At 36.0% G+C, this 13183-nt stretch overlaps 1 protein-coding gene across 1 annotated transcript; it reads left to right on the top strand.

Annotated features, from left to right (window-relative positions):
- The first annotated feature begins 1086 nt into the window (after positions 1 to 1086).
- On the top strand, positions 1087 to 7837 carry LOC110452095 (innexin unc-9-like). The gene is made up of 2 exons (XM_021500416.1): positions 1087 to 1292; positions 5195 to 7837. The coding sequence occupies exons 1-2, from the start codon at positions 1276 to 1278 to the stop codon at positions 6555 to 6557; spliced, it is 1380 nt and encodes a 459-aa protein (XP_021356091.1). The 5' UTR covers positions 1087 to 1275; the 3' UTR covers positions 6558 to 7837.
- Positions 7838 to 13183: the final 5346 nt, after the last annotated feature.

Below are 13183 nucleotides of genomic sequence, written 5' to 3'. Positions count from 1 at the left end.
GTTGTGTATGTTATATTTTGAGACTGATCATAAAAACAAAATGGATTAAAAGAAGAACTAAACAGATCTTTCTCATATTGCAATGATCGATTCTATTTCTTTCACATTAAGTACTGTACTAGTAAATATGTGAAATGACAAACTCACTTTGAAGGTTGGCTTTCATACACATCAGTATTAAGTTTAGATCAAAAGTTACCTCAAGGTGCATTTACTGTTAACATGACTCGATCAAACAGATTAGAGGAAAGAAGAGAAAAGATCGAACTGACAAAGAACTAATGAAGATGGCACAAAGGTGGGCGCCAAGATCCCTCTGGGATCTCTTGTTATAAGTGAATATATCTCGTTCTCGCTTTGTTATCGTTCGCTCCAGATTAACCTCGTATTGTGTTTACATATGTTAATGGGTGTTACGTAAATCTATATGTTTACATAATATCTATTTATATTAAGATTTGGGTTGCTAAAATATGTGCATTGTCATTATCATGCATATACAATTTCCCAACTGGGACAACATGACCGATTTCATTTGCTTTGCCACCGTTACTCAATATCATAATAAAAAGGAAACTTAAAAGGAAACGGCTGAGTTGTTTATATTCCGGATCACGACAGCAGTTTTAATTCTAGTTGTGTATTAAAAGACCATACTTTGTTTTCATACACAGGGCGAGGGAGGCTTTCCTCTTTAGCGCTGTTATTGCGCAAATTTAAGAAATAATTTGTCAACTAAAACTAAGTCGTTTAATTCGATCAGTCAATACACGATGTATTAGGTAACACAGAACCAATTTTATGAAATTCTCAGTCTGTACATTGATTCCTTATCAGTTTCCCCTAATAATTCCTCTAATCACAGAAACACTTACATGTTGTTTCATAATTGTTTCGCATACGTATTTTATTCTGTTTGAAACAAAAGGCGGACGCTCCTTTTAATTGAGCTACCTGGTCGCCGGCGATCGGTCGACACAGGCCGGTTCCGCTTCACAATTTAGAAGGTTTAATTTGCAGGCTGGCGTGTACGGAGCGCCGTATAAACGTGCAATACGCTTCCATACTTAGTTATATATACACCTGTAGAGCAAGCTATCCAAGCGGCATCCGTTCCTCATTGGACTAACCCTACTACGCCAATTCGTGGATCAAACAGAACATGGCGGAACACAGGATTACTGTGCTCTAAAAACATGGACACTGGTCAACGTGCTTAGCCTCCGGACTGGAAATTGACCATTACGTTTTGACTAGTACAGCCGAGGGTCAGTCATGCCGGTTGTTACATTGTAAGTATATATGGATGCGAGTTTGTGAGGTTAGGGTAGGGTCTATCAGTAACAATGTTTTCAATATGACAAGGTTGATGCGTATCATATCATGGATATTGGATACACAAGGAATTCCTATATACGTCAATGTCGTGACAATTTATAGTAAACTGTAGCAGTATTTAACAACATTAGATTATGAACATTAGGTTTACTTATTTAACATCCTTTATAGTTCATCCTAGCTTTCCATACAAAAATATTGAGATATGAAATCCACTTTTATTTGTTTAATTTTGGAATAGGTAATACATTTAAGGATGTATGGTGTTTTCTTCTGCTGTGCGTATCCATAATTGGTTCGATTTACATGTATGTCGTCTTAAGTTCCTATTTCATCGTTTTGTGTCCACGCGGATGGGTTTGTGATTTTTTTCCCTTTACCTGTATTGATAGAGGAGCTGAGCAATGCTTTATGAACGTCTTATCAACCCTGATATATTGTCGTTTATAGTTTTAATAGAGTGTATTAAAGCAGTCTTAATCATCCGTAAAAACTTCGTAATTTATCAGGATTNCCCCCCCCCCCCCCCCCCCCTGATATTTAGTACATTAACTACGGAGAGGAAACCATTTGTAAACTTATGGCTTTATTTCAAATTTCCTTCATCGCCTTCACTTGCACTATGACAACAAAAATAAGCGTAACTGAATGAAGTGAAAACATGTTTTGTCTAGCAAAATAGTTTCAAAAGAAATATTTAAGTAGGGTGCACCCATAACACTCACTGACACACATATTGCTAAAATTATAGATGATAAACTTGTAGCTTTATCTCCGTTACTGCAAAACGAAGTACTCTGTATATGTTCGGGTTAATTGTTTCCACAGTTGTACCAAGCTTATCAAAAGAAAGTTGAAAGACATGTTCGGCGTAGCAGCTTTTGTTAATGGCCAGGAGGACGTTAACCTCTATGAACAAAACGGTCGAAATTAAGCATAGACAAAAGCTTTACAATAGGTTTATGTCCGTACAAGATGAGGGCACTGCAAGTTTTGGTATTACTCTAACAAGTGAATGCGCGTACTTGAGATCGCCAGATGCCTTCACGTTTTCCTCCCGTCGTAATGTTCTTGTTCTGTGTTCTCGAGAATTCTGTTGTGACATCATACGAGACGAGTGCCATGAAAGGGACGTAAAAAAACGTCACAAAGCTCCGTGTATTACAGAACAGTTTGTTTGTTTGTTGTTTTACGTCTTCGTAACAGCCAGGTTCATACGAGGACGGGAACACGGTATAGAGACTAAATACGCTAGATACAAGATACAAGAATTTTTATTTAGAGTCGTGTTTGTAACAATGCAATTTTAGCGCAGAAGAGCTATTCTTACGCTTCAAAGATGTAGACAGAGTTTCGTTATAAAATAACGTCACACTTCTATAACTTTTAGTACAAAAATAAATGCCTTTTCCTCACAAATAGGCTAGTCATACAATAATATACAATAAGGACAATGTACCTTACACATAATTATAACTTTTTTCGCTATTGGCGAAGACCCGGATGACACTTTACGGCAAATAATGCCGTAAAGTGTTCCAGTGTTGTAAACATAGTCATTATTATATCGTGTGACTAAAGACCACCCCCTTTTTTGCACCTAAATTGCTACAAGGTTAAAACAGTTTCCATGTTCATTATTCAATTTATTTATCGTGACAGAATGGATATATAATTATCTCCGGTACACAGTTACCGACACAAAGCATCGTGAACTATTTCCGGAATTTTGTTTGGATACGAACTCTTTTAACATCATTGCAGTCGGTGCGGAGCTTTCGGGGTTTGAGGGGGGCTAGACAGTAAAATAGCGCTACAAAATCACTCATAATTAAGTTTGCAGAGTGACGTGAGTTCAACCAGTCTGATTCATTACATTTTGTAATCAACAAATTATGCAGTTGGACCAGAACTGTAAACAGTTGCCTCCGGTTCGTTTTAATTTTATAAAAGCGTCGTTGCTAGCTCCCTATTTCTAACATCCATTAAGTTATTAGGAAACAGTTTAGGCTTGCTTGTACATTTCTAAACCTTGAGATTTTGGTCACTTAAACGTGACTGAAAGATTAGACGTGTAAGAAGTCTGGCTAGGAAACGGTCTGTATGTATACCAAGCATATATTCCTCCGGAGTACTTGGTACCAGATTGGGTTTGTTATGTTATATTTAGGGCTCGTGATGTTATACCTTCTGTATTTGGTACGTCCTCATTTCCTGATTTTTACATCAAACACCGATAATTGTTCTTGCAGACGTGTACGTCTTGTTTAGGACATCATAATATGTATTACAGGGGGTATTACCTGGGAAAATGGGGAAAAGCGGCAGAACGCCAAACAAAGTGAGCATTGTACTGCACAATATAGTCATTTCGTCCATTTAAATATACATTTTATTTCTATAACAACAATTATTAAACGAATTATTACAACTTATAATAGTCACTCTCGTTGGTGCGTATGTTAGCAGGGGGAGGGGCTTTATATGGGAGGAGAAACCCCACGTGGTCGGGCAAGTAACCCCATACCTTTTCACGTCTGATCGGGGAGTCGAACCCCGGCCGCATTGGTGAAAGGCAAGTGCGCTAACCACCAGTAAATTGAGGACTCGTCAATAGTACTAGTATAAGTAGGGACAATGCATCATGTACAACATCTAATTAGTGATCAAACGCATTTATTAGCGTTCTAACATGAACAAAACTGAACATTCTATTCTTAGAAGTCTTAAGAGGTTGTTGCGTTCATCGAGCAATGCATCGACTGTAATTAAACAATAAACAGCAAGACAATAATTTACACAAGCGTAGCCGATGATGTTAAGTGATTAGACATACTATACAAACTTAGTTAGTATCTATATAATAGCTAACATCTGTAACGAGGTAACCCAACACAGTAGCATACCCCTCAGGTGTGCCATAAGGCTTAGTAATGGGTTTCCCATGGAAAGATACCTTAAGTACTTCTAGACTGTTAGTTATCAATTACAATGTATTCATTTTTATTAAACCATTTTCTATTTAAATAGACAACGGCATTTCCAACGGACGTATACATTTGTATAGCGTTACGTGTGTATCGCTGTATAGGCTTCTGATCAAAGATGTTTTATATGTTTTAATGACATAGTTAAGAATTTCTGTAAGGGATTCAATAAGTACAGGCCAAACACAAATCCATTGTCTTTGTTTCCCGTTACAATATCCAATATTTTATTTAAATCTTAAAAAACTTTAAAATTGGTGACAAAACAGTACTTACAAAACATACATGGTACGTTGTCTATGTAATAGATTGAGGAGGATTCAATGTTCTTAATATGCATTTTAAAGAATAATTTAACAATGGTCTCATTACAAAATTAATAACAAATTAATATATTTGTTTGTACAACGGTTCCGGTTGTAATAAAGCCAGGTGTAACTTTAAAATCAGTTAAAACAAATGGAGTATACATAACTTAATATAATTTTCTTTTGTTAGTAATGGATCGAAAGGAAGAAAAAGAATAGTCTGTCTAAATAATTCAACTTAGTGCTATTACAAAGGTAAATATATAGAAAAACGAAATTAAAAACTAGTTCCTAAAGACACTCATAAGCCTGATAAAATATTGGTCTTTCTCAGAACCTTTGCCATTAGATATATTAGGAATCAAACTACAATCACATCCTTGGCACTCGTTCCTGGGGCAATAGTTTGTCTTCCAGGGACAGCATAATGACTATTTCCCTCGCATTTCATTATATAACTATACACTATTTTAATAACATTAAGCACTTACAGCTTTGACTTATTACACTGGTATTGTGTTGTGACAGTTTGGACTATATCATTCTCATTGTCTATTTCAGCTTGGACTACATCCTCGGGCCTCTGATAGTCAACCCTGGATACCGGAAGGCCTTTGACGACAATTATATAGACCGGATATCCCGTTACTACACAATCATCTTTCTACTGTTCTTTAATACGTACGTGGTGACAGAGGAATACGTGGGCGAACCCATATACTGCTGGTGTCCCCCGGAGTTTACGGACAACGAGGTCTGGTATACAGAGAATGTCTGCTGGGTGTCAAATACATATTACATTCCATTTTCAAAAACGATTCCCCCTAACTACCAAGTACGGAAGGACGAATCGATAGACATCACGTATTACCAATGGGTTCCGTTGGCCTTGTTCTTCATGGCTCTTCTCTGCTATATCCCACGTTTTATATGGAGATACGCCACAGCAATGGCTGGTCTCGATTTGAAAAAGTTCTGCGTCATCGCCAAACATTTCAGAGATTCTTCACCGGAAGAGAGAGAAATGCGCTTGCGCAATATGGCCACATATATGGATGTTTGGTGTACGGGGATAAATCGTTACAGAGCGGGGTTTTATGCGCCTGTCCGTGAGAAGCTCAGTACCTACTGCTCCCTGGGATGTGGTCGACACTTCGGTACCTTTTATATAAGTCTAATGCTATTCATACGGTTCCTTTACTTTGCTAACGCGTTTGGCCAATTGTTTTTCTTGAACGAATTCCTCGGAAATAAGTTTTACGTGTATGGATACGAGGTCTTCCAAGCCTTTCTAGAAGGTAAAGACTGGACGATGTCGCCGAGATTTCCACGTGTGACCTTGTGTGATCTTGAATTTCGACAGTTGAGTAACGTACAGCGTCATACCTTGCAGTGTGTGCTGCCCATAAACCTATTTAACGAAAAGATCTTTCTGACTTTATGGTTTTGGTTTCTCGGCCTCTCTATATTATCTCTTGTTAATTTGTGCTGCACTATCGCCATATTTCTCATCCCATCTTTCAACGAGAGTTTCATCAAAAAGTATTTAAATATGTTAGGGGTTTATGGTACGCCAGCGTGTTCTAAGAAATTGGCTTATAAGTTCACTCATCGTTACCTACGGCAGGATGGCGTGTATGTCCTTAAGGAACTCTCTGCGAACGCCAACACTGCGATCTTGCAGGAACTGTTTGGGTATATTTGGGAATGCTTCCTCGAAAGAGAAAAGCGGAACGAATTCGTTCCGGTATATCGATATATGCCAGCGAATTCATCGTATCGTGAAATGTCGCTGTTATCGTTTCCAAACGCGCCTCTCAGTAATCGGCAAGGAACGCCGCTCATTGTCAGTAACGGCACGCTACGTCATATCAGCGAGGAAGATCTTGACAGTGAAGAGAACGGAACGGAGACGTTCGTATGACGTCATCACATATATCCCATCATTATTCGGAACATATACCTTCGTATTACGTCTTTCACACATATTCTTTCAAAATTCCGAACATACCCATTCGTATAAATTCATCTTATATAAAATACCAAACATTGCATTTTGTCATAAAGAAAACAAGCATTTTTCTGTCTACAGTTTAGATATGGGGGTCAAACTTAATGTGGAGTAGAGCGGTGAATCAATGCGCGAAAGATATTCACCTTACTATTTTATTAAACAACAAACACAAGTGAGTCACACGGGAGTGAGTCGGGCCGTTATACAATGTATCAGTGGTATATGACAAGGTATACACTATTGGCAGACGTAATATAATTGACTTGTAGGTTTTCGTGAACTTATTTTACGATTATGATTTTAAACACTGACCATACATAATGTATGTCTCTTAAAGACGCTTCACGTGCTGAATCTACGATTCTTTTGAAATTACACCGATAAAATATCAAAAGAAAAATCCAAATTATGACGTTTCCCGCGGGATGCTGTACATACGTTAAGTCTACCGGTTAATGATGCGATATGTTTTTTACTGGGCCGGATGGATTCCAACGCTCATCTATCCCAGGTAAACTTGTTTGGGAACACTAAACAGCATACATAAAGCCACGTTTCTGACTCTTGCTGGTGATACCAGTTTGAAACTGTTTTTCTCGAGAGTTCAAATCTCCGCTGATACATACAAAGTTTTGTTAAGAAAACTCTGTTTCATATCGAGCAAGAAAACGACTCATTGTGTTCCGTTCTTGTTTATAAGCGTTCATCATGTGCTATAGCTGTTCATGGAGCTATGACCACGTGTACCTGTGCAATCACACTTGTCTTTAGTTTCAGGTATAATACCGTCCAATATATCGTAACAGTGAGATGATATAGCTAAGTAAATCAACTCTGAGATCGACATGTTTTAATGATATAATGTATAATTCATATATTTCCAATTATAAGGATCCAGGAAGACTTAAGTAATGTAAAATCCCAAAATGCCTCTTTTACAGTCTGCCGTCTTTACTAATAAAATAGCTCATTTGTAATTGACCTCATCTTGAGCACCCTACATATTCAGCGCTCAGTATATCGACCATTTATAACTAGTATTAGAAAACTGATTTCATTCTTTTTTGTATGAGTATTGTAATTATTGTCTTTTAAGTTCAACAATACCTAGATAACTTCCAAAATAGAAACATAGTACAATAATGTTTATGTATTGTTAAATTTGTGACGTATACTTGTGATATATTAAATACATGTTAAGTTACGTATAGTATTTGTTGTTTGTATTCGTATAAAATAAACAAACGCTCGTTGTCCATGTCTTGGATGTTAAGTAACCTGCATACTTTCCCGGAAGTAGAAGGATACACGAGGAACGGGTGCTACGTATGGAACAGGTACAAATTGGAACCTCTGGGCTACTCAGTTCCGCCTCTTGCGTTTTGATGTTTATTCCATTCCTGTTGATGGCATTTGATTCCCTTCACAAACAACAGCAATACGATAGTCTAGAGTTTTGTTTTTGGGGAAAAATCAGTTTATCAGCTTCATTCGGTTTGGACTTAATTGACCTTTGACCTAGTGGTGAATGTCCCGGCGATGTATAGTCTCGTTGAACCAGACTCCTGTTGTCTGCGCAAGCAAAGCCAAGTGATTTAGCGTCTGGTTGAACGAGACTTGGTGATGTACAGCACATTGATAAAAAAAAGATCGCTAAAAATATTGCACTTAATTGACCTTTGACCAAGTGTAGAATGCCCCGGGGACGGTGAATACATTACATTTTGATAAACAAGACATCGCTGAAAATTTTGCAATAAATTTACCTTTGAGTTGAGGTAATTACAGCACACTGCACAGCTCAGGTGGTTGATGGAGGTACACTTAGGTAAAGTTCATGACTCGGACAATGTGACACAGGAGTTTCTGTGTCGAATTGACCTTTGGCCTTTAAGTTAGGGTCACATTAGCCTAAGTACAGAGTAATACAGATATAGTTCTTGTTTTATCCAGACATCTTTTACGGGTTAAAAGTTATCTCCCGAACAAGGTTATACCAAAGACTAATAAAATCTATTACCTGTAACTGAACGAGATCGGGTTATCTCAGTCGAGGGTTAAGATTCTGTTACCAAATCCCANCTGAACGAGATCGGGTTATCTCAGTCGAGGGTTAAGATTCTGTAACCAAATCCCTACTGAGGCGCAATATTTTTAGCCCGAGACTGAGATAACCCGATCCCGTTCAGTTACAGGTAATAGATTTTATTTATCTTTTTAAGGATTGACCTGCATTTTAATAAATGACTTACAAAATTTGAAGGTAACAGGCACATTATATGAATTTTTTTATGTTGTTAACCCATTCAATCATACATGTGTGGGTTTTTTTCATGGTATTTTAACATGAATATATATTTTTAATCTTAATAGTGATCATTTGTGGCACAGAGTGATATCATCGCCTATTAACCCGACGTCCCTAAGTTATAATGTTTAATTGTTTTATTATCATGCATGAAAGGTGACAATCTCAAGAAGACACCTACATGTGGTATTATGTATTCGCTAAATAAGCCAGTACAGCAATGCGGCCCTGATGCTATCAGTGACCAGGGCCCAGTTAATCTACAAGGTTAATTTAGCTGGTGTGATTTGGGCGATTACATTAATGTAGAACATGTCCCGAGAATATTCAAACCTTTCACCAATGCTTCTCATTGGAATTTGAATGCAAACGATACAAGGAGAAAATATATATATGTATATCTATGAATGTATAAAGATATTAAGACATTCTGAAACAGGAATACAGTTAGGAAAGTCAGAAGTTATTAATCATTAAGCTAACAACGGGTTTGAACCATTTGATCAAAGGTGAAAGACGAACAATGTATTTCTACAACCAATTCATGTTCATGCTACCGTTAATAAGACTGAGTGGGCAGAGAAGTGTCAAACCGGTAGATAGCACTACGATGGTCTTAAACGCAAAATAACACAGCTATATGGTAGGACACAGTAGGTGTAAAACATCCAAATCTTTATGAATCATATAATGACATTGACATGTTGCCAATTATTAATTAATTGTAAAATGCCATTTGATTTGATCGTCTTTCAGGATATATAATTCAAACACGCACGTCTGTATATGTAATCGACAAAATATGTCTCAAAATATATTTAAAATAGGTACAAAATGATTTAATCTAAAAGGCTAATGACATATTTTCAACGCTTCGCTGTCATGTCATGAGGTAAACATCGGTATAGGAATAAAATCCTAAACGTTTGTAGCGTTAACTATGATGCTGAAAATAAGTTTCATTTTAATCTAGCATGCCCATGTTATTTTGATTTCCGAGAAAATTTGTGAAAACTTGCATTAAAAAGCCAAACATATGTAAACTGATTGGACTACTGAGTGTGAAAAATACGAAAGAAATAGCGAACTTAGGGTAATATAATAAAAAATGAGAATTCGATAAGAACCTAATTATTACACATATGATACTGTTTCTATTTGTAATTGTGAGTGTGAGTGTGTGTTATGTTATGTAATGTTAATTTTGTATTATGCACTGTTAGTATCGCACTTTTGTTACTTTGTAATCGATGAGTGGAAAGATTTTCACCTGTGTACATTGTAATGTAATTGATAGTATTTCGCTTTTTGAAAATGTTTTTCATGAGTTAAAAGTCTTCTGTGTGAAATCGAGTGAAAACACTCACCTTTCATAAGTAAACGACAAATTCACGCATTGTAACTGTATCTGTGGCCTGTACAGTGGTAAACTACCATGTATAGTTAACTAAGATATAACTGATATTTACAGTGAAAATATGAAAAATGTGAAGACGCCTTCTTTATTCTTACACTGAAAACCATTAGATAGTAAACCGAAAAAATACAATAAAATATTATGAATTTTAAACCGTGAAATAAAATTTACGGTTAAAAAATGTTATGAATGGTAAACTGTAAATTATTTACAGTAAAGATTGTGAGTAGAGTAAAATATTAATTGATACATGGATTTACAGTAAAATTATATGCAAACTGCTAAAAATGAAAAGAATATTTACAAAAGAATTCATTGTTAACTATCAAATAACATTTAAAGTAAAAACAATAATGAATATTAAACTGTGAAATAATACTTTAATTGATATTGACATTTAAACAATTACGTATAATAAAACATGCGCCAAAAACAGCGACGATGCTATGTATGCATAGTGAAATATTATGGTCTTTTTTTGCTATCGTTTAATATCAACCTGAATACGGAGGTGAAAATGGTTAATATTAAACTGCTAACGATACACTTCGTAATCACAATAAATAAGCATTTAAAGGAGAGGTGATTAGTGAAGGAACTAGGGGAAATAACCCCTAGAGCCGTTTTCAGAATACAACTACTGACGGGTACGGCGATGTAATACAACATTTGTCTCCTTTTATCGATTTTGTAAAATTGTAAAATTATCCCATACATGTATCTCATCCATAAACTGTAATTATGAATTGTACATTTTTATCCCATGAATAGTTTTTATAAACCATGTTTGAAAAGAAACCCATACTTGGCGGTACGTGTTATTAAGACAAATAGAAAAGATCATCGGCCCCTGTCCGACTAGTTAATTGAAGGAAAACTGTAGGTAAAACCACTCCTTGCTGTACCCGGTGGGGGTGGGGGGTGAGATGGAGGCTCGCACGGTTATTTGATCATATGATGAGAAATAAAGTTTGTCAAGACACAAATAGTGAACTGCGGAGCGGTTCAGAGGTTGAATTTGTCTCAATACCAATTAATGTTGAATTTGTTTCATTACCAATTAATGTTGAATTTGTCTCAATACCGATTAATTTTTAATTTGTCTGAAGACCAACTCAATTTATCACCGCATAAAAATCTACAAATGTTATTTTTCAATACCTACAACTTGTAAAATTCTTGACAGTTTGTCACTGATACTGGAGCTTGTGCAAGTCTACGTCTGAAATTAATTTTAAAATACAGTCCATCGGTGGAGACCACTATACAGGGATGAATTTTAAGCTGATACTTCAATACAGCAACTTTATCGTATGATAAAATTAGAAATTAAATTATAAATGTCATATCAAATTGCATTTGATAAATTCTACATACGAACAGGCAATGCTAATCTGGTCAATTTAATGTATAAATGAAACAAAAATTTGAGTATAGATTGAAATATCATAATTTTTAAAAGGTTGTGCACTATGCTTTTATTAGAAATGTATTACATAATAAAGTAATAAGTTTTTCAAAGGGAACGTGTCCATGTAACCAATTAAAATATGAAAATAAACGATTGACCGCTAGGCCTTTCTGACTCCTTTTACGTATTTATGACTTCAAACTTTATTAACTTTTATTTTTATTTTGGTGTAATCTCAGCACGTTTTACTTACAATGGTATACAACACTACAACTGGGTTTACTATATAAAGAAAACTGTTACCGTATATACACAGTGCCGAAAACTGTGTTGCGTCATACAATTATTGAATCTCTCCAATTCGGTAATCACAAGGGTGTGGAACACGTCAGCAGTTGGATGCAAATCCCTCTTGAAGTACAGATACTCAGAGTAACGCCTGTTGTGTCGTAAATAAAAAGGTTGTTTTCACATAACACTAACCAGTTCGTAGATATATATTTTGTTTAGATAAACTCTGTTTGCCAATGTAATGCATTACTTATATAAGGGATTGTTAAAACGTGCTGCATGTCAAAGAAAGCGTACATCAAACTTTAGAGTTTGGATCTGCCATAGCGGACGACGCACTAGAGAAGAACAGTGACGTAGCAATACTTGTTGCTACCACTACGTCACAACTAATTGTGTAAACACATAAACGTATGAGGTAATACGCACATTTGTACTGACTACAGTTTCATTAAACGTTCAGTATTGACATATGTGGGTGCCGATCACTCGGGATATAACTACCTTTGTTTTTGTTGTTTTTGTTGTTTTACATATTTCCAGCATACTAATAACATGGCTTATAAATCGTAGTTGAATCTTAATTCTACATTGTAAAAGGTTTGATGTAAATGTAAGTAGCGTTTATCTAATATGACGGAGAAAAAAGGAATATGACTAATATACATTGTGATCTATAAATAGAGCAGATTTATCCGTCCCTCAGGTAAAATGCAAGCAACTTCCTGCCGACTAGGCTAGGTTGCATGTTCTCTTTACATCATTTAGTAGAGCGTCTCACTAGTAAACCAGGGTCCGTATACATAAAACCGTTGTCATACTCAATCATGAATTTTGTGCTCAAACCAACTTTCTTGTAACTAACTTAAATCTTGTCGAGGACTCCCACAAATAGATCAGTCAATCAGCAAGTGTTTCATACGATTGTAATCCCTACCTACAATATTTGTTCCGGTTTAATACAGTACCTCTGAGTAATTTTAATAGGTAACTGTTGACATATTTTACATTAAATGATATCTACAAATATTGAACTTTAGACAAATGTACAGTTAGATTTTAAAATGTGATGGCGGATTGGTGTGGGGTCAAATGTCAGGAGTTGGTTA

Source organism: Mizuhopecten yessoensis, unplaced genomic scaffold (genome assembly GCF_002113885.1).
Source record: "Mizuhopecten yessoensis strain PY_sf001 unplaced genomic scaffold, ASM211388v2 scaffold6383, whole genome shotgun sequence".
Lineage (NCBI taxonomy): Eukaryota > Metazoa > Mollusca > Bivalvia > Pectinida > Pectinidae > Mizuhopecten > Mizuhopecten yessoensis.
This window is presented reverse-complemented; position numbering and strand designations above follow the sequence as displayed.